We start from the raw sequence: 22,874 nt of genomic DNA, 5'->3' as shown, positions 1-22,874 counted from the left end.
AAGCAATATGATGACCAAGCATAGAACTGAAAATCTTTTCTATATGAGCAAGCATATCAGTTTACGAACTCGTCTATGGAATGCAAATTCTAAGATATTCAAGATTTTGGCATTTTCTAATTTTTAATGAATCGATCGGATATTGAATGAATCAATAGCTACTAGGCATAGATTGAAATGTCATTAGACCACGGCCAAACTAAAGCTTTTCAAGCCAAAATAAATCAGACTTTTATAACTCTAAGGGCCGTTTGCACAGTGTAAGTTTAAGCTAAAGCTTAAACTAAATCTGGATTTTTTTTGTTTAAGATAAAATTCCGTTTGCACAATATCAGTTTAAACTCTGTATTGAGTTTAAACTCTTGGAAAGTTGAAACCTCCAGAGGTTTAAACCAAATGATTTGGATTAACTTGACTTCTGTAAAGATTTGATGGGGAAACAGCTGATAGTAAATTATTTATCAATGGTTGTTTTTAATGCTTCTGTAGACGATATAGATAATAGTTATTAAGATTTTAGTGAAATATTATTTGAACGTAAAAATAATTATTATGGAGGAATTGATGGAAGTTTTTTATTCGATTGATGAAGATGACTGTGAAGAAATTTTGAAACTGAGAAAAATTGAAACTGAGGAACCCCTCGCTTAACCAGCTGCCATTCAGAGCACCTGAGAGCCCTCACAATCATTTTTCACAGCCTGGTATCTATCCACAAGATAGGATCTCAAAAACATCTCTGCATGACCTCTAAATCCATAAAATTCAAGCTTATTCAAAAGGAGTTCGTATATACAAGGTTTTTGGAAATATTGCATTTCAAGGATAATATAAAAGGAAAAAGGAGCCTCCTTCATACGCCAATATTAGAGTAAAAATCAGACTATAGAATTATTCATCATAAATCAGCTGACAAGTGATTACACAGATGTGTGGAGAAGCCAGTCTATTGCTGATTTCCATAAGGTCTATAGTTTCAATCAGGTACTTGTGGATGAGAATACTGCGTGAGGTCTACTGTTCACAGAACTACTAGTATAATAGCAACAATACAGGTTCACACTAATCAACTATGCTAGAATATAGTGGGCTATGCTATTCTACGATAGACAATCTAATACTAAACAATATTACTGTATTTAGGGAAGTATACCTACATAAGCGTAATTGGATATGCGGGTCTGTTAGTTTCTAATTACTCTGATTAGATAAGAGGCGAGCACACGGTATTAACATGGAACGGGTGACCGCTAGTTGGATACTGGTTAGCACTGAAAACTTTCAGTTAAAATTATTGTTCTTTGGTTGATGAGAAGGTTAACTAACCTTTTCCAAGAAGATACAAACTGCCCATTTTTATGAAGATAAACACAATTTTCTTTAATAAAAAAATAAATCTTATAGCACCCTTTAATCTTTAAAAAACTTTAAAATAGTTGAACAACTAGTTTCGGTTTACACCATCTTAGATCTTTTAAAGATTAAAGGGTGCTATAAGATTTATTTTTTTATTAAAGAAAATTGTGTTTATCTTCATAAAAATGGGCAGTTTGTATCTTCTTGGAAAATGTTTATCTTCTTGTTAAAACACAATTTTATACCTAACTAGCAAATTCAATAGCGGTTCAAACTGCCCGCTATTATTATATATACTAATATTTACTTAATATTTACTTATTATACTTAATATTTACTATATACTAAACATAATTATTTATTAGACGGTAGCTGATTATTGATGTAATATTAACGGTTCATTCTCGTTTAAAATAATCAATTATATTTTATTGAGCAAGAATTATATTTTTCAATAATTTCATAATTAATTTTAATGATCAAGATTAAATATTTTGTTAGTTAATTATCAATTCTACATTGTTAAAAGACGAACTGGCAACAGAGCAAAGCGAGAAAGAGATAGCGCTATCTGCTTTGTTGAATGATAGACAAGGATAGCTAATACCATTGCTAAACAAACACTGCCATTATAACGTGGACCTCACTATAGAATGTATAACATTGCAAGTCATGTTACTAATTTTTTTTAGAGTTCTGTTTGAAGTTCAAGTATTTCAAATACCTGATGTTGTAATCAAATTGTTTTGCATATCTTTGGTTAGACCCTACTTTTTGCAATTTTATCAAACAATCTAGAATTTCAATGTATAACATTTTATGACATGTCACTAAAATGTTTCCGAGTACAGTTTGAAGTTGAAATACTCCAAATAGCTTATGTTGGAATCAATTTTCTTCGCATATCTTCGGCTATGAACAGTTAATATTACCGGCATCAGCTATCCTCTATAGAAGGCAGTGGCAAGGCAGAGAATCGGCAACACTGTTCCCCTATCTTTCCCCAGTACCATTATAACCCTAAAGAGACACACTGGGGTGTTTCACACCCCGGGGATTTTTTTTCTTTTCTGCAGTTGACAATATCGATCAGATGAAAATTTTTGCCCAGTCTAAATTAGGTTTGAAGCATTGTCAACTGCACTCCACCACTTCCAAACAGTAATAGCATTCTACAAGGTCACCAGCTCATCTTGTTCTTCGTTTGGGGTGTCTAACACCCTAGAGTGTCTTTTATGTAGGACTTTTATCAAAAATTTTTTTACAAAGATTTACTTGTATTGACCACTACGAATGTGGTATGGGATGATGGATCAGATTGGAATAGATGCTATAATTCTCTACAACTTGAGGTTCAAAACAATAAAATGAAGAGACGTGAGTTTTTGATGAAGTTGTCATTGGCAATGATCGAGCCATTCCTTCAAACCAGATTAGGAGCTCCAACACTCAGGCGGAACATACTTACTTCTAAAATTAGTATAAATATTGATAAGCAAGCAGTGCTTTACTTTCGATTTCTGTATGCACTTGGAACAAAAATGGTATGGGCTAAGTACTTTTTTCTCTATATTTTTAAAAAGAAACATGCAAAATTAAATTGGGGTGTTCAACACCCCAGTCTGTCTACTGTGTTAGCATAAAGTAAGTGTGTCCCTGTAGGGATAAAGGGGACCTCACTAAAGGAAAACGTCCATGCTAAAGAAATCAGTTGCCGAAATAAAGTGCGATTCTCAATTACTGGCAGCTTGGAATTCCCGCCTAAACTGCCGACTGACCAAAATCACATCATCACATGTGTAACACATGGGAAACAGAAGCTGTGATATCTGCATGTGTCAGAAACCCCCCATTCAAATAATTATCGGGCAGTCGCAACTCCAGCTTTAGCCGAAGATATTGCAAAAAAATTGGTTCGAACATCAGCTACTATAGTGAAGTCCACGTTATAATGGCAGTGGAAAAAGATAGGAGAACAGCGCTGCTGATTCTCTGCCTTGCCAGATTATATTTCTAAATTGTTGAATAACGATATGGTAGCGTTACGAAGCTAGAAAAGGATAGCGCTATCTGTTTTGTCGAATGATAGACAAGGTTAGCAACACCAGTGTTAATCAAAATAATACTGACAATACTTACTTACTTACTTACTTACTCCTCAGCGCTACAGGTCGTTACAACCCTTGGCCTCCCAGACATAGCCCCTCCATCTCTCCCGATCCTGTGCCTGCCTTCTCCAGTTACGAACTCCAAGCGTCCTTAAATCATTCTCCACATCATCCGTCCATCTACTCCTAGGCCTACCTCTTCTTCTTCTATTGTATAGCCTTTCCCTCCATATACATTTTGCAACTCTTTCATCATTCATCCTTACCATATGTCCTATCCATCTAATCCTGCCAGCCTTGATAAATCTGACGATATCCTCACTGCCCAAGAAACGCTCAATTTCACAATTTTTTCTCCGTTTCCAGTGTCCATTTTCACACACAGGGCCAAGGATCCTTCTTATCACCTTTCTTTCAAAAATTCGTAGCCTTTCCATGTCACCAGCATTAAGTACCCAAGTCTCAGAGCCATAGCATACTACAGGCCTGACTAATGCCTTATACAACTTCACCTTTGTAGCTCTTGATAGTAGTCGAGACTTGAATAACTTTATACTTGCATAGAATGACCTGTTACCTGCCATTATTCTATTTTGTATCTCAGCTGTGATCTTACCACTACTTGTCACAAGCGTTCCCAGGTATACAAAGTCATCCACCTGCTGAAATGTGTAGGGTCCAATTTTCATATTTCTAGTAGCTCCCCTAACTACGGCTGGTGACACTCTTAAATACTTTGTCTTGGCCTCATTGATTTTCAAACCCATTGGCACACTATTGTTCACCAGTAGAGTGAAAGCTTCTCTCAAGGCCGGCACAGTTCTTGCTATTATGACCAAGTCATCTGCGTATCCACAGACCTGCCACAATCTATTCACGACAGTACTTTCATGTGCAATGTCCTTTACTGCCTCGTGCAGAGCTAAATTGAACAACAATGCCGAGAGAGCGTCTCCCTGCCTTACTCCATACTTCACAGGAAAACGCCTTCCAACAGACTTGCCTATCCTTACCCTAGAGTATGTCTCGTTCAGGGTAGCCGACACCAGCTTAATTAGTTTAATTACTTAATACTGACAATAACGTGGACCTAACTATAGAAGCCTTGAACTTCCAAGTGTACTCAGAAACATTCAAACATGTATCGGAAAATATTAGTTACATTACATATCAAAAGTCGGATAGATATACAAAAATTACAATCATATGAAATATCATTACATATCAAAAATCGGATATAAAAGGGAGTTACAGTTTTGAGTTACAGTCGATCCTCCCCCAATACTTTTAAAGAATTATCAATCAACAAATTAAATGAATTTTTATGCAGTAGGCTACTTTTTACTTCCCTTGCCCTATTACCATGGGTAAGGAAAGTATTGCTTCCCAAAAAAATTTAAGGTACCCTAATTTCATGTTTTCTATACGTTTCAAGATCCCCTGAGTCCAAAAACATGATTTTTAGATGTTGGTCTGTGTGTGTGTGTGTGTGTGTGTGTGTGTGTGTGTGTGTGTGTGTGTGTGTGTGTGTGTGTGTGTGTGTGTGTGTGTCTGTGAACACGATAACTCCATTCCTAAATTAACCGATTAACTCGAAATTTTAAACTTATGGTCCTTATACCATGAGGATCCGACAATAAGAAATTAAATAAAATTTAATTCAAAATGGCGGATAATGGCTAAAAAACCATGTTTTTCACGGTTTTCTCAAGAACGGCTCTAACGATTTTCTTTAAATTTATACCCTAGGTAGCTATTTATAAGCCCTATCAACTGACATGGGTCTCATTTCTGGGAAAATTGCTGGAGCTCCGTGATAATTATTCTTGAGAATGAATTTTGTTAAATTTCTATCACGATTTTCTCAAAAATGACTTGACCGATTTTTTTTTCAAATTCATACCCTGTATAGTTATTTATCAGCTCTATTAACTGGCATGAGTCTCTTCCCTGGGAAACTAACAGGGGGTCCACCCCAACCCTGAGAAATTTACTTTGTAACCTCCTTCTCGTGTGTGAGTTAGGTAGAGCAGTTTATTCAAAAGAACACACGTCGATATTTTATTTGTAGAACAGCTGTTTTGACAACTTTTAAAAAATCCTCAAATTTCATAATTCAAACAAAGGAAAATGTACTCTGAACACAATCACAATAGTATAATCGTAGTTTTAATTATTTAGCCGCCAATCGGCATAATGTTATTCCCTAAATTATCCTCGTTAATGAGGCTTATAGATCAATGAGCAAGGAAAGTTGTGTGAGTGCACCACACCAGATTTTTTGAACATGGTAAATTGTCAGATTGTCACTGGTGTGCAACAATATCTAATTAAAATATTGTTACAACCATTTTGTAGGGTACACACTTCAATTACTGTACTCTAATTGGCCAATAAGTAGATTTATTTACACATTCAGAATTACACAACTTACAGAAAAGTACGACAGGCTTCCGCCCAAAACGGTTCCAATTCTAATTTATACAACAGTCCAAATGAATATATGTATTAATTTAAATGGTGTATATCTTCAATATGGATCAACTAACGTAGTTGTTTACTGTTATCATTTCTTGTCGTGTATACTATACTATCAATTCCCCCCTCTTTCTTTCAGCACACATCATTTTAGAAATATTGTCTTCAATGTGTTATTATCATTGTTTTGTTGTATAATTGCATTTTCTCATTGTATTTTTGTGTGTTGTGAATAAACTGAATTGAATTGAATTAACGTGGTTATTGATTTATGTTATCAATATTATTGTAGTGTACACTTTACTATGTGTAAATAACCCTCTCATTTATTATCAATATTTATTTATTTATCATTAATATTCATTTATTTATTCATTTAATTGTTTATTCTATAATATGTGTACGCTTACTTTACATGTGTATCATACAAAAATGTTAACTGTAAAATGTTTTACTGTAGTTTAGACGTTACTGCTCTACCTGTAGCCTGTAGCTTCTAGTGAACCTATTTATCGCATGAAGAACAGGTGTCCCCCGGCACATACAGGCCTATTGTAGTAGTATTACGTCACACATGATGTCATCTGCCATATGTTTTGCAGTATTGAAACGGGTCACGGTCAACGTCCCTCTCTGTCACTCACTTGCTTATCGTTATTCTCTCTCCCACACACACACACACACTCACACACTAGTATCCTCTCCCTCACGGCCTGTCTCTCACACACTCTAGTATCCTCACTCCCTCACTGTCTCTCACACACACTCTAGTATCCTCTTATTCTCTCTTTCTCTCCCGGGGTCTCTCTCGCTCTCCTGCACTTGTTCAAACGATTATTTACCGGTGGATTCGTTGAAGCGTTTGATGATAAAAGCGTAACTGCGTGTCGGCTTGAGAAACTATATTGTCGCTTTAGTAGGCCTTTATAGCATAAGCAAATTGTAATTTCGTTTACAATTGTTTTTCTATATATACGTTTTGTATACCCACTTTTCTTTATAGGGCTACTGAAATTATTGAATCATAGTTAAAGTTATCAATTACCAAGGGTATTTTTATTGTGTATCAATATTTTTTAGTTAATGTTTGCATTTTTAATTACTATTCAAATTACTGTAGAAACAGCAAATATTTGTATGCTATCGTGTCGTCATCTTTGGAGAGGAGTGGGTGGGCAAGGTAGAGGGGGTACCCCTTAGGAGGGGGGGGAATTTGAATACCTTATTTTTCATTTTCATTACTTCAATGCATTTCATCAAATAAATCCTGTACGAATGTTATGGCTGATTTCAATTCAATTCAAATTATTTTTTCCTTCTGAATACAATTCAAAGCAGTTACATAGAATCTTAAGCAATAAAGTTTATACAATTCAAGAAACGATATAATATACTTACTAAAATCAAACAACAAAATATAGAGCTATACTAAACAATAAAACTCTTGAGCTATCATAATTTTATTCTTGTATCAGATAGGAAAGAGCTTACATAGGCAACAAAGGCCTGTGCGTAAGCTCGAGTTATCATAACAATATGCTTTATATCTATAATTATAAAGAGAGATCTCAATTTTTATTATAGATCTAAACTACATTGAAATAATTTTCAATTATGAATCTATAATTCTCATGCATTAAGAAGGGATAAAAAAAGTGGAAAGCTGAATGATAAATAACTTAAAATTTATAAATAAAAGATGATGAAAACCAAGGAATAGCGAGGAAGGCTACAATTTAAATAACAAATACAAGAGTCAGGAAAAGCAGAACAGACAAGCATTTCTCAGTCAAGTCCTTAACTTTAGAATCACAAATACTGAAGTGGGATCAATTTAATGTGAATTTGCATAAATCTGGATCTAGTTTATTATTTATTGATTCATACAATAAGTAAATCATCAATAATGATAGAGAGAGAAAAATTAAGGTAACCCTGTGCTATTCCTCTCCCAAATTTAGATAAGGCTACACATAGTCCGAATTAGGTTGACTCAATCATATTGACTTCCATGATATGATTTCATTTTCTGATTTTCACTTGAAACAAAAGACTTAGGGATGAAATACTGTAGATCACCCCGAAGACTTCTGCTACTGCAAGTATTGACAACAGGGTAAACAGCTAGATGGAAATTAGATGAGCAGAAGTCTTCGGGGTTAACTACAGCATTTGATTTGGATTTTCGTTTAATAATAATTATTATGCTTCACATTGTACTTATAGGCCTACTGATACTATGTGAAAAGTATGTAATAAAGGTCAGCACTGACTAGTTCCATGAAACTAGCGGATTAATTAGAATGGACTTGGTCTGTCGATGAGATAACAGACCGTTGTGGTCATGCCCTCGGTCAAATAATGCTAGCATGCATCGAGAGTCATTCAGAACATTCGTGAATGAAAAATATGATTGCAAACTACTCTGAACATAACTAAAAATAAACTCATCACAGACTAGTTTACTTTACTTTTAGTACATGTTTAATTTTGCCGACGTTTAGCCAGAGAGTATAAAATGTAGAGTATATTTGAAAGTATATTTATGTAGAGTATAGAATGTTACACTCTACAGTGAGGTCCACGTTATAATGGCAGTGGAGAAAGATAGCAGAACAACATTGTCGATCCTCTGTCTTGTCAATGCCTTCTATAGACGGAAGCTGATACAGGTTTATTGATGTAATATTAAGTGTTCATTCTTGTTCAAAATAAGAGTATAAAATGTAAAGTATATTTATGTAGAGTATAGAATGTTACAATCTACAGTGAGGTCCACGTTATAATGACAGTGGAGAAAGATAGCAGAACAACATTGCCGATCCACTGTCTTGTCAATGCCTTCTATAGACGGTAGCTGATACAGGTTTATTGATGTAATATTAACTGTTCATTCTTGTTTAAAATAATCAATTATATTTTATTAAGCAAGAAATTATATTTTTCAATAATTTAATAATGAATTTTCATAATCAAGATGAAATATTTTGTTAATTAATTGTTGATTATACATTATTGAAAGTCGATCTGGCAACAGAGCAAAGCGAGAAAGATATAGTGCTATCCGCTTTGTTGGATGATAGACAAGGATAGCAATACCATTGCTAATCAAACACTGCTATATAATAATGCTATAATTTACAGTATATTTATGTAATTAAGTTTGTAGAGTGAATATTGATGTGCAACTTTTCCATAATTGAAGAGATTTGAAAATTTATCAAAATAAAGTGGATTTTTTGACAACATTTCAAGTCTCTTCAATTATATTTATGTATAGTATAGAATGTTACACTCTATACTCTCTGTGTGTAGCACGAAGTTATAATAAATTCTCTACAAATAAGTTATTTACAAACAAGTTATTTAATAAGTTATTCTCTACAAACAAGTTACTTCCTTCACTTGTTTCTAATTTGTATTTGTCATGATACTACCGTATCATGTTTGTTGTGTAATAAACTTGATTTGATTTGACTACAGTATAATTCATACTCACAAGAGAATAATGAAATCAACGGCTATAAAGTCATTGTTTTAAACCAGTCGACTGAAATTTTGAAAGTAATGCATTGAAATAAATCTGCATTCATTTCATTTAAGTTACAAATTCACAAAATCAAAGTAATGTCTGGGAGAGAAACAACAGAATTAATCCAAAACAATCCAAACAATTCCAGTCTAAATAAGGTTAAAATAGAAATTCTAGAAATATAAATAATATAAACACTAAGTGCTGGTTGCACAAAATTTTAGCTGTGATTAATTCTACGAGAACCAATCAGAAGAAGGCGTTTTTGAAAAAAGGCTTCTCTGACTTTTAGGCCCGGTTGCACAAAAGTCGGTTAAATTTTAACCGTGATTAATTCCACGAGAATCAATCAGAAGAAGAAGGCGTTTTTGAAAAAAGCTTCTCTGATTGGTTCAAGCTTTTATGGGCTACACACAGAGAGTATAGAGTGTAACATTCTATACTATACATAAATATAATTGAAGAGACTTGAAATGTTGTCAAAAAATCCACTTTATTTTAATAAATTTTCAAATCTCTTCAATTATGGAAAAGTTACACATCAATATTCTTAATTACATAAAAGAAGATTGGTTCAAGCTTCTCTTGTGAAATTAATCACGGTTAAAATTTAACCGGCTGTTGTGCAACCGGGCCTAAAAAATTAGGATCTGGATTAGTTATGACTACGGTTACTTATTTGAAATTCGAACATTTACCTCGTTTAGTTTATTCTCATGTCCATTTGGAACACAGTATTACAATTTTTATCTCAGTGTTGGAGTAATTCACTATTGATATAGTAGAAATCATATCAATAGTTTTGAGTGGTTAATGGAGTGTTTATCAACTTCAAAAATGAAAATAAAGTTGATTCACTCTCGTTCAACAACTTTCAGTAAATTTCAAAGTGTAATTCAATAATCATCGATCAAGTTGACTATTGATAGAAAATTAATCAATTAACTTCATTCTATGGATTTGAACATATCGATCAATAACTTTTTAATATTATTTTATTGAGGATGATGCCCACATGAGCTTTTTGCTTGTGCGTGGCTAATGAAAAGTGCGAGGGTGATTAGATGAGGTGATCAAACGTCCATGCCTACCGACGGGAATCGAACCCACGACCAAGTAGCAGACTGCAGACTGAAGGGTGTAACGTCTTAGTCGTCTCGGCTATCCTGGCCAAGAAATGATAAACTTTGAATGATTGAAAGGGTGATTGAAATTGAACCCTAAATTAAAGTTTTGATGATTCAAATGTGAACTAAGAAAGTGATTCACGATGCTCGGAAATGGAATACAATCAAGAGGTTTTAGTTTGATATTGGAAGGTTACGAGGAGTTGAATATTCTTCCGTAACCATTCGACAATCCATTGAAAATTATGAAGATTCCCCAATCCAAAGACCGTGGCGAAGACACGTAAGATACCAGAAGACACCGGAAGTAAGTTACTTACTATAGTGTTACTTACTATAGTTACTTACTATAGACACCATAAAACAAATCAAATCAAATTTTTATTCACTCGAAATTCATACAAAATATTAACAAAAGTATAACACGACAAGTAACAAGTGAACAAGATACTACTCACAAAAAGTACAGTATGTTACTGGACTTTGTCCGCGAGGAGTCAGATACAAAGTGTTATAAGTAAAATTATTTATTTTATAAAATTGATATAGTCAATTGTATACACCGGAAGTAAGTTACTTACTATAGACACCGTGAGACACCGGAAGTAAGTTACTTACTATAGACACCGTGAGACACCGGAAGTAACTTACTATAGTTACTTACTAAAGACACCATAAAACACCGGAAGTAAGTTACTTACTATAATGAAGTCCACGTTATAATGGCAATGTTTGATTAGCAATGGTATTGCTATCCTTGTTTATTATTCAATAAAGCTGATAGCGCCATCTCTTTCTCGCCAGATCGCTTTCAACAATGTAGAATTAATAATTAATAAACAAAATATTTCATCTTAATTATGAAAATTTATTATGAAAATATTGAAAAATTTCATTTCTTGGTTAATAAAATATAATTGATCACTTTAAACGTGAATGAACAATTAATATTACATCAATAAGCCTGTGTCAAAAAAAAATTCAAAAGTTATCAAGTTCATCCAATACACTTGAAAATATGAATCATTCTAATGTTTTTAGTAAGGCCTTATGTATTAGGAATACAACATCTTACCATAGAGAAACAATAGCATTAGTAGATATCCCATGGTAAAGGGCGTTTATGTCGCAACTTTTACTGTTATCCCAAGCCGATAGTTCACATAGTTCTTTCCCATGAAGTTGTGTGACGCTGGTAGTCTCTCAAATTGTGCCGTTCTTACACTCTCACCCCAACAAAACAGTAAAAATCGACAATAATCGACAGTAATCGGCTTGTGATAACAGTAAAAGTTGCGACTTAAATTCCCTATACCATGGGATATCTACTTAGCTAATGTTTCTCTATGATATTACCCTCAACAATATCAATGATCGAGTCAATAAGCATTGAGATATCAATAACTCAATTCAGATATTCAAACGATAGAGCCTGTTAGCGTATTCAAGTGTGCAATTCAAATACACCTATTCAAGTCAGTATTATGTTTTTGACATTGAACTCATTGAGAACAATTCTGTATTGTTTGAGACATTAAATGTACGGTATATCGAGAGAATTGGATGGAAGTAAGAGTTGTATACATAACACACACTTGCGCCTTATGAATTCAACTTATGTAGAATCTTCAAATCACAAAATCACAAATCCAATGTAAAGAGGGTTCTGAAAAAAGGTGCCCATAAGTCAGGGGGTGATTCCTCACATCAAAAGAAGAAAAAAGTTCTAATTAACATAGGTCCGAAAATGCTTAGTTACCAAGTTATACAGTGTGGAAGATTTCGTCTGAATTTCAGTTCCCCTGCCCTACGGGTATTTGTTGGCTGTTAATTAAGATGTTAAATTCAGCGTACTTTATGTGAAATTAACTGAGAAATTGAATACAACCGTTTCCAGACATGTAGCTACAGTAATATTTAAGATATGTGACGAAATACGCGAAACTTGGTCCCGAAAAACAAGTTCCTTTAAGGTTTGAAGCAGATTTACTATGTTAAATGTACAATAAACACAAAATATTTTCATACAAAACTTGTAGAAAATTTAATTTCGAAGAGAAAGATGTAGAATAAGTCTATAATAGACAAACGCAACCTTGAAAAAATAATCCTTAAATACATAAAAAATAGTCAAAATCTGTTAAGCTCTCTCTATTTTTCATGCGTTTTGTATGTAATTAAGGATTATTTTTTCAATGTTGCATTTGACTATTATAGACTTATTCTACATGTTTCTCTTCGAAATTAAATTTTCTACAAGTTCTGTAGGAAAATATTTTGTGTTTATTGTACATTTAACATAGTAAATCAGCTTCAAACCTTGAAGGAATTTGTTTTTCGGGACCAAGTTTCGCGTATTCCGTCACATATCTTAAAAATTACTGTAGCTAACGGTCTGGAAACGGTTTTATTAAATTTCTCAGTTCATTTTACATAAAGCATAGGAAAATATTTTGTGTTTATTGTACATTTAACATAGTAATTCAGCTTCAAACCTTGAAGGAATTTGTTTTTCGGGACCAAGTTTCGCGTATTCCGTCACATATCTTAAAAATTACTGTAGCTAACGGTCTGGAAACGGTTTTATTAAATTTCTCAGTTCATTTTACATAAAGTTCGCTGAATTTAACATCTTAATTAACAGCCAACAAATACCCGTAGGGCAGGAGAACTGAAATTCAGACGAAATCTTCCATCCTGTATAACTTGGTAACCAAGCATTTTCGGACCTATGTTAATTGGAACTTTTTTTCTTCTTTTGATGTGAGGAATCACCCCCTGGCTTATGGGAACCTTTTTTCAGAACACTCTGTACACTGGAAATTTTCCTCTACATTCATTTGAATCTAAAGGAAATCTTTACGGCGTTTCGCCGTAAATGCGCAACATATAAACATTAAGAGAAATGCCAAACCGTCGACTTGAATCTTAGACCTCACTTCGTTCGGTCAATTAATCTAGAGGATTGTTTTTATGCACAAATAGAACTAATCTGCTGACTTCAAAAGTATAATTGCAAGTTTTAGGAACAGTGCAAAGTCAGGAAATGGAATCCGCTCCAACTGTGAACGAACTAGTGACTGAAATTTGCATGCGTTATTGAATTTTAAACGCACTTTAGAAGCTCAAGGTAATTACAAAGTTTACGAGGCTCGGAGCCATTAAACGCAAGGAAACCCTGAGTTGAACCCATTAACTTTCCGATTACGGTTCGGCTTATTTATTGGAAATGGACCGTATGCCAGAGAGAGGAGGACGTAATGAGGTAGGTGGGCGAACTCTAAAAGTATATGGAAAATGGGCACTCACCAACACTTTGGGCCATATGAATAAAGTTGAGCATTTGCTTATACTTCTAAAATATGGAGCATTTGCTTCATCTTCCATGAATAAACGTGAGCAAAACCTTTTGCTCATGCTCATCAAAAAAATAGTTTTAGCATTTGCTCAAGAGTAAAAGCTTATACTCAAAACTGTATGAATAAACTAGAGCATTTGCTCAACATTTGAAGCAAATGCTTCAAAAAAGGTGAGTCTAGTCTAGAGCAGCTTATCACCTTTTGCTCATAGTGAAATGGCTCAACTAATTCGTATGAGGAAGAGGAAACTATACCAGATACGATCACAACCAATAGTTGAGAACTATAAAACTCTTTTTAGATTCAACCATGATATATATCACCATTATCCCTACAAAAGAATAAATACAAAAGATAGCTGTATCTGTTATAAAGATAGCCATCACAAAATAGGAAATAGGCATTTAAGAAGATGAGAGTGTAGACAATTATAAGAAGGCTATTGATATTATAAGAATATGCTGAAGATTATTATAGAGATGACATTTTTTCACGCTATTATTTCAAAATTCTAAACTCAACTAACCTAAAACTCTATTCATAAATAGAAAACAGAGCAGACGACTCAAACACAAGCGGTGCTCCATATTTAGCGCTTCCGTGAGCTATAAAAACAAACTAAGGCTACAAAAGCGAATCAGCTGATGAAAATCTTACGTATTTGCTCCAGAGTTCAGGAGCATAAGGTAAGAGTATAAGGTGAAGCTTATTCATATAAAAATGAGCAAATGCTTTTGCTTCTACCTTTTGCTCATGAGCAAAACCTTATGCTCCATGCTTTTGCTCATGAGCATTTGCTCTGGTTTTATTCATATGGGCCATTATCTGTACAATAAATTGTTTCTAAGATGAACATACAAAATATCTATCATCCATACACGTCTAAATCTTGGGAGGCACAGGAAATGAGTAAGCAAAGTCTCCATTTCATAAGAGATCGACTTAATTTCCTATCTTTCACCTATGAGTTATCAATTCAAAAGTGCAATGATTCATGACTAATGATTGAATAAATAAAGTTCTTAACTGAGGAGTCAGTAATCAGTTTGGATAGGGAAAATAGTTTGAGAAACATGAACTATAGGTAATTGAGGTATTATATTTTCCTACAGATACCCTGAAAAGTGACCATTTCTGCACTGATTGCAGGCTGCAAAGAATCACTTTTCCGCACTAGTGCGCAAAGTGAGTACTTTGCGTACTCCAGATTTGCAGCATGACAACGCAAAATAGTTAGTAGGTTATATGGAGCACCAGTGCAGCAAAATCAAAATTAAGTTGGTAACACTCATAGTGAGGCCCACGTTATAATGGCAGTGAAGAACAACGTTCTATTTATTATGTGCCTTGATTATAGTCATTTCAATGCTTACATAACATAAACCCCCTTCAAGCAGTCACATGAATTTTCAATTGAATTACTAATCATTATAATTCAATTTTAAATAAATTGAGGTTTTTATTAATAATAAAGTTACACAGAAAAACATTTGATGGATTTCAGGGAATTTTACCCATAATTACCCACTTTTCATATTCAATGGTAACTGTAGGAAAATTTAATGTGAAATACGTGCGCAAAGTTCGTTTGCTGCACTCAAGAAACTATTCCGCCCTCGCCTATGGCTCGGGCGTAAACGTTTCTTTCGATGCAGCAAACTGTCACTTTGCGCACTAGTTGCACAAATAACTATTTCAAGTAAAAAATGCATTAAAGAATACATTAAAAGGTGTTCAACATTGCAGCGGTTTAAAAAGTACAGTAATACAGTCCCATCCAAAGACATATTATCAAATAAAACATATAAGGCAGGACAAATTTTATTGGAAGTGTGCAAAATTTCTAGTTTGGTAGGCTCAGTAGTTTGGGCTGTGGTGTGATTTCAGTCTGTCGGGGCTTGGCCTTTTATAGATATAGATTATTACGGGGCAGCTAAATAACAGTAGTCAGTTGAACTACAATACATTTATCACTGTTTACCTATTATTAATACTATAATTGTTTACTTGTATTATGTGTTAAGAGAGCAATTATTGGATATTATACTTGTGCTATCATATGTATCACAAAATAAATAAATAAATAATTATACTGTAATATTATTCCAAAAACGAAAAATATTCCTACACTATCATCTAATAATGTATTCTATATGTACTCTCATATGTATCTCAAAATAAATAAATAATTATAATGTAATATTATCCCAAAAACAAAAAAATATTCCTACACTATCATCTAATAATGTATTCTATATGTACTCTCATATGTATCTCAAAATAAATAAATAAATAATTATACTGTAATATTATTCCAAAAACAAAAAATATTTCTACACTATCATCTAATAATGTATTCTATATGTACTCTCATATGTATCTCAAAATAAATACATAATTATAATGTAATATTATCCCAAACCAAAAAAATATTCCTACACTATCATCTAAATAATGTATTCTTCATTATAAAATTATGATTCTACAGAAGTTTGTACCAAAATGAAAACAAGTTAAACTAACAAACAGTATTGATATTGAGGTTCCTAGATAGAATATAGACGTAAGAACCTAGAATAGTTTCTCGTAATTGATTGTGTCAACTTTTTCCAACAATGACAATATCGTCTTAACTATTACACAGAAATTTAATTGACAATTTTGAATTGAATCAATGTTTAGTTAGTTTCTGTTATAAACTATCAAGACTCATATTAAATCTAATGGACCATTAAACCTATAAATTCAACACAGATTTGATGGTCCATTAGATTTAATGAGTGTCCTAGAAACCGGGCATGACTCAGTTGGAAATATCAAACGCTCGTGCCCGGTTTCTAGGACACTCATTAAATATAATGATCATCAAATCCGTGTTGAATTGATAGGTTTAATGGTCCATTTGATTTAATAAGAGTCTTAATAGTTTATAACAGACACTGAACAAAATATATATAAACAGAAACTGTTGATTTAGATTTATGGTCAATATTGATGCAGAGCAAATGCCAGCCAAGAAAGTTAAATATTTAGGAGGCATATTTACAAAAATGTAGTATTGATTTGAATACAACTTGAACACACACAATTATTGTAAAATAATGTTTAGGTTTCATAAGATTTTGAGAGGAATTAGTTTATTAATGGATAAAAGTTATTTTTTTCAATTACATAATTCTCTGAACTCTCCATTATAAACACTGAATTAAAAAGTGATGATAAAATTTAAATTCATTTTCATTCAATTTCATTTTCATAAGATTTTGAAAGAAATTAGTTTATCAATGGATAAAAGTTATTTTTTCAATTACATAATTCTCTGAACTCTCCACTTAATTTATTTTCATTTCCACTCATTTTGTAATTCAGTGTTTATACTGAATTATAAAATGATAATAAAATTTAAATTAGTGCAGCAGTAACAATCTATCACTTCCTACCATCATATATAAAGCTATAATTACATGAAAATAAACTTTAATAGAGCCTGCTAACATTATAATATTGATTCAATGTTCAATATTATAAAATTTTACACGTGATTTCAAAAGAGGTGATTCAACCGTTTGTTGATTAATTAATTGGTAGTTTCTCTTTTGGAACATTTTTATTTTCATGACTGCCTTTATTTTTGACCTAGGAGGGCGAAATTAGGGCGCAGTCGGCCCTCTCTTACACTTAACCCTCCAATACAATACTAAATTATAATTTAACAACGATACTCAGTGAAACAAAAACGGTGGGAGAGAATAATACAAAAAAAATATGAAAATATAAAAACAAGAAATATTGAGAAATTTAATCAGTTCGTATTTAGAGCTCTTGCAATAAAATACATCAAACAAGTTTGCTCTAGAAACATCATCCTAGTGCGAGGATGCAAAACACTAAATATCAGTCTAGTTTCCTTTAAAAAGTTTTGTGTGTTTGCCAGCATCTATTCTCACAACGTTTCTGAGTATGCTTCAACGAAAATAGATTGTGGACAATAATAAAAGAAATCTAAAATACTTATTGATTTTCCAATAAACATGATTTTATGTGGAAAAAACTCAGGGATTGTAAGGTATTGGAAAAGAGAGCTATGTAATACAAGGATAACTTTATTGAGTCTAGTAAATGGTTTTAACAATAATTTTGGATAGCTCCGTCATAATCAGTCATTACAGTATTGGGACAAGCACACTTTGGTATACTGTATACTGGGTGAAAATCAGATAGATATAAGCAGAGATAAATAATAATACAATTGTGACAAGTTCAACGGTATCTTTTCTCTGTGTATACTGTGTGAGAATCAGATAAATATAAGCAGAGATAAATAATACAATAATTGTATACAATTATTGTAACAAGTTCAACGGTATCTTTTCTCTATGATATTAACCTATTTTTTGTGACTTATTATTCTATTACAATGTCACATTTTAGCAATTACAAATTTTATAGATTACTCACACTACTATCCCTACCGTTATAAAATGTTCAAGTACCACAATTTATTGAATATCTCGAATCCACACAATAGAATGACTTCTTTATTTGTTGAAGTGGCGACGTTTGGACAGTAATGTCCACTCTACCAATACTTGAAAATACGAAAAAGGCTTTTAGCCCAAAACTGTTTCTCTATTGAATTTGAAAATCCTCAGTTTAAATTCTACCAAAAGTTGGGTTTCAACGAAACATGTGTATAGTTCAAAAAACAACATATTATCGCCAAGCTGATTTGGAATCATCAAAATGACAACCAGGAGGAATAAAATCACTAGAAAAAAAGACATTAAAACTTCTCAGAAATATGAAATTTAACAATACTTTTTTGTTAATGTTATTCAATAAAATTTATGGAATATTCTATGGGATAAAATAACATTGGATATTCAATCAAATTTATTGAATAACATTAATAAAAATGTATTGTTAAAATTCGTATTTCTTAGAAGTTTTTATGTTTTTTTTCAGTGATTTTATCCCGCCTGGTTGTCATTTTGATGATTCTAATTCATCATTATTTAATAATAAAAAATAATGACAAGATTGGTTATTACGTGACAAGGTAACGACACAGTACCGAAAGTAAGGTCCCTTATATTTGGTAATCATCTTCAGGCCCTCCTTGTCTAAGTTGCTAATTCTAAAGAGTCTATAAATAATATTAATGATTTTTTTAATTAAGACACTTGTGATCTGTAACACTGCCATCATGATCAAGTAAAGTGTGGTCTGTTTGACCAGTGTTTTTTTTCTCTCATGTTGAAATATACTGACTGACGCGATCTATCCAGGAATGGCCGGGTCATTGATCGAGAGATTGGATATTGGATATTAGGTTAAATTAAAAATGAATTATTGTTTCACACCTAACTTGATATTAATAAAATGGATATTAATCTTCTCCCATCAATACAGATATAACTTGCATGATATCAAGACTCATGACTCATGACTCATGACTCAAGACTCTTGATATCATGGTTTCAAGACTAAGTTTGAAAACCCCCCACTATCGGATGGAAGTCGAATTCAACAAGAACATTTAATAGAAGAAGGTAGAATGAAAGCAATACAACATTAATGGTATCGTGGGTTTCCAAAAAAATCAAGGCTCGTAGTAAGGTTGAACACTAGACAGACTTGAGCGCCACACGCATGCGCATTTCACTTTACCTCAGCTGTTGTATCTTACTGTTTCTTTGCAGATACAGATGTCTGTATAATAAGCTGAACATCATATGATGAAAAGTGAAATACGCTGTTCGTGGCGCCCAAGTATGTACGCAAGTTTACATTAAGCGACCAGATATTCGTCAGAGAGCAAGCATTGGCGGCCTAATGTAAAGCAAGCTGGGACACCAGTGAGACACCCGGATTGGTGACCCGAGTGAGACACCACCAGAATTTGGCGACCCTAATGTAAAGAGCGCAATGGCAACTAATGCCTCCCGACTCGTTCGGACACTTGGCGACCCACTGTTTGCCGAGACTGGTAGCTTACTGTAATACTAGCCTAAAGGTGTGTACTAACTTATGCGCCACTAACACGCGCATTTCGCTTTTCATCAGCTGATTCTAAGCTTATTATATCTGTATTGGTAGGCCTATAGAAACAGTAGGTTACAGATATAATAAACATAGCATCAGCTGATGAAAAGCCAAATGAGCGTGTTAGTGGCGCATAAGTCTGTATGCAACTTAATAGCTTAAAATCTCAACTGATAGAATAATAATAAGAGTTTTATTAGCCATCAATATTTACAGGAAATACATTGACATCGTCGATATCAACATATGTAACATGTGTCTACAATAAAACTATCTTAGCTACATTTAGGGCCGGTTTCCGAGCTCGGGTTTTGGCTAATTCCTAGACTTTAAACAGTTGGAGTAAGAAAATTGGCTTTCCAAAACGGGGCGTAGTCATTGTCAAAGTCACGTTTGAATTAAATTTCAAAAAACTAGAAAATTAAACACAAAATAGAATAAAGAGAAAATAGTGTCAAGTTTCAGCTATTTTGAATTATTTAGAAATGTTTTATCTCGTCAAGGAAATACGTTTCCAATTATAGAAATGAGAAAATAAAAACTGCGACTACGCCCCGTTTTGGAAAGCTAATTTTCTGACTCCAGCTGTTTAAAGTCTAGAACTGAACTAAATCCCGAGCTCGGAAACCGGCCCATAATAACATCTAGCCTTAATTGAAAAACCAATAGGGTGACAGAAAAGAAATAAATATGTAAGTATCTAAGAGAAAATACTTATAAAAAAGAATTAGACCAATGTGGCTATTGCATCTATCTCACATTGAACGCACTTTATATTCAAAAATTACAACGTAAGATGAATACATTATGAATGATAATCCTTCATTTTTCAGCACAAATCAATTTCTTTGGAATTGATCAATTTGGGCTGTATAAAAAATAAATTTAAGGTTTTAAAAATAAGAAGGAAATTTTACTCACAAAGCCTCCGCTTCCCATGTTTTTGTCCTTTCGAGACATTTTGATGAACCAGCAACCTGAAAAGAGAAGAAAATTCTATAATTTTCAAATATTTTATACAGTCTAACATTGAATAGCCGGCAGACTAGCTGATAAGAGATGAACTTATTGGTTCAAATTCCCCTTATTCCACAATAAGGCAGCAGTGAAGGGTATGATAGTGTTTACATAGAAAATTGATATGATGAATGTGAATTATTATAATCTCCTTTAGTTTTATCTCTTCAAATAGTATCAAAAGCTCTTAATTATTGTGCTTAACCAAGTAGGCTACAATGAACATAATATACTGTAGAATGTCACTCTTCAAAATTTTTATGCATATGTAAATTCTGAAATTAGTATTGATATTGATATATGTAGAAGAAAAAGGGTCTACAGATCACCATGGAATCTAGCCCAGCGCGCATCTGAATATAGGTTATGTTCACAGTATATTATAGAATAACATAAACAAGAATCAATTGATGGTAAACTTATAACATGAAGAATTAATAAAGGCACAATACTCGATAGAAACTCTATCAAAATTATTTAAAAGATTTCATCTAGCTTTTAAGCTTCAGTTTCAGTAAAATCCTATCGCAACCACTTGTTAACAAGCTCAAACTATTAAGTTTGTTCAGGCCTATCAAAGCAATTACAACTACCTGGACCAATTCTTCAGACAATAATATGATAAGTATATTAATCAAAATGAATTTTCATGTCACTAGACAAGATAGAAATAATCATGAAGTCATTAGCTGAATACGACATCACAAAAGTAGCTTATCGATAAGCTAACAAAGTTCATATGAGAATAAACATTTTTCACTCTAACTTGAAAGGTTATTGAATAATTTTAATTTAAATTGGATAACAATTTTTGATTTTGTTTGTTAAGAATTGCAAGTTATTTGTTTTAATAATATATTACAAGTTATCCATGTTTACTTTTCATAAAAAGGTTATGTTCGAAATCGTGGCTGATGCGTGGTCTATTTTCCGTTATTAATGTGATTGTTAAAAAACTTGAAAAAATTAATAGATAAGATGAATTAAATCCTAGTATTTTTTCCAGATGATTAATGAAAACATTTATATACGTTAAATAAAGTAGAATAGAATTGCAAATCTACTTACAGAATGATTCACTGGAACAGGGTTAACCCCACAATATCGCCAATCATATTATTCATTACAAGCATTGAAGTTAAAAAATTGTTTCAATACACGAATGATTACATGAAATAACACAAACACACAATAAAATTTAAATTATAAGATACACCATTATGACCGTTTCCCTCAAATTCACAAATTCTGAAACAACTCCGAACTCAAACTCAAACTGAAACTGATTGAACTGTCGACTGAAATGAAGAACAAGAAATCTCCACCAGGAGCGTGTACATAGAGAATGATTCACGCGCGTACATTCAAACTGGATCTGTTAGCACAGCCTTTTTATTTGGGAATTTTATAATAATTTATGAACAAATGATTAAGAAATCTTTATCCTTATTCTATGAATATCAATGATTCGTAATTTTGGATAAGTTTTGAATAATTTTCCTTTATAGTACCTATTTTCAATAATATTGTTGGTTAGCCAAATTTTAGAGGTGCCTCTAAAAATGTGATCTTAGTTTTTCTTTGATGTGAGGCTTCATCATGAAGAATAATCATTGATGAAAACATTATTTAGCTGGACTTCAAGGTTTTAGAGAACATTATTATTATTAGATTTGATTTTTTCTACAACAAGTTTGAGTGCACTTGAAAATGTCAGATACCGTACGGTACCTGTATGTGACTGAACTAAGTAATTTAGTTGAATTCTAACGAATTGGGCTTATAAAGAAGGTTTATATCTTATTAGGTTCGAGTTTCTCAAACTTGGGAAAAAGAGAAAAATATGTAAAAC

At 32.8% G+C, this 22,874-nt stretch overlaps 1 protein-coding gene across 1 annotated transcript in view; it reads right to left on the bottom strand.

Moving 5' to 3' along the window:
* The window catches only part of LOC111049578 (protein diaphanous), a 109,306-nt gene extending 86,993 nt beyond the window's left edge, over nt 1-22,313 (bottom strand). Inside the window, exons 1-2 of the mRNA XM_039442175.1 lie at nt 22,091-22,313; nt 20,927-20,982 (exon numbers count right to left, since the gene is read on the bottom strand). Of these exons, the coding sequence (XP_039298109.1) occupies nt 20,927-20,965 (39 nt within the window). The 5' untranslated portion in view covers nt 20,966-20,982; nt 22,091-22,313. The remainder of the gene's footprint in view (nt 1-20,926; nt 20,983-22,090) is intronic.
* Nucleotides 22,314-22,874: the final 561 nt, after the last annotated feature.

The sequence above is a fragment of the Nilaparvata lugens genome, chromosome X, assembly GCF_014356525.2.
Source record: "Nilaparvata lugens isolate BPH chromosome X, ASM1435652v1, whole genome shotgun sequence".
NCBI classification, from domain to species: Eukaryota; Metazoa; Arthropoda; class Insecta; order Hemiptera; family Delphacidae; genus Nilaparvata; species Nilaparvata lugens.
Note: the sequence above shows the minus strand (reverse complement) of the source record. Positions and strands in the feature narration are given on the sequence as shown.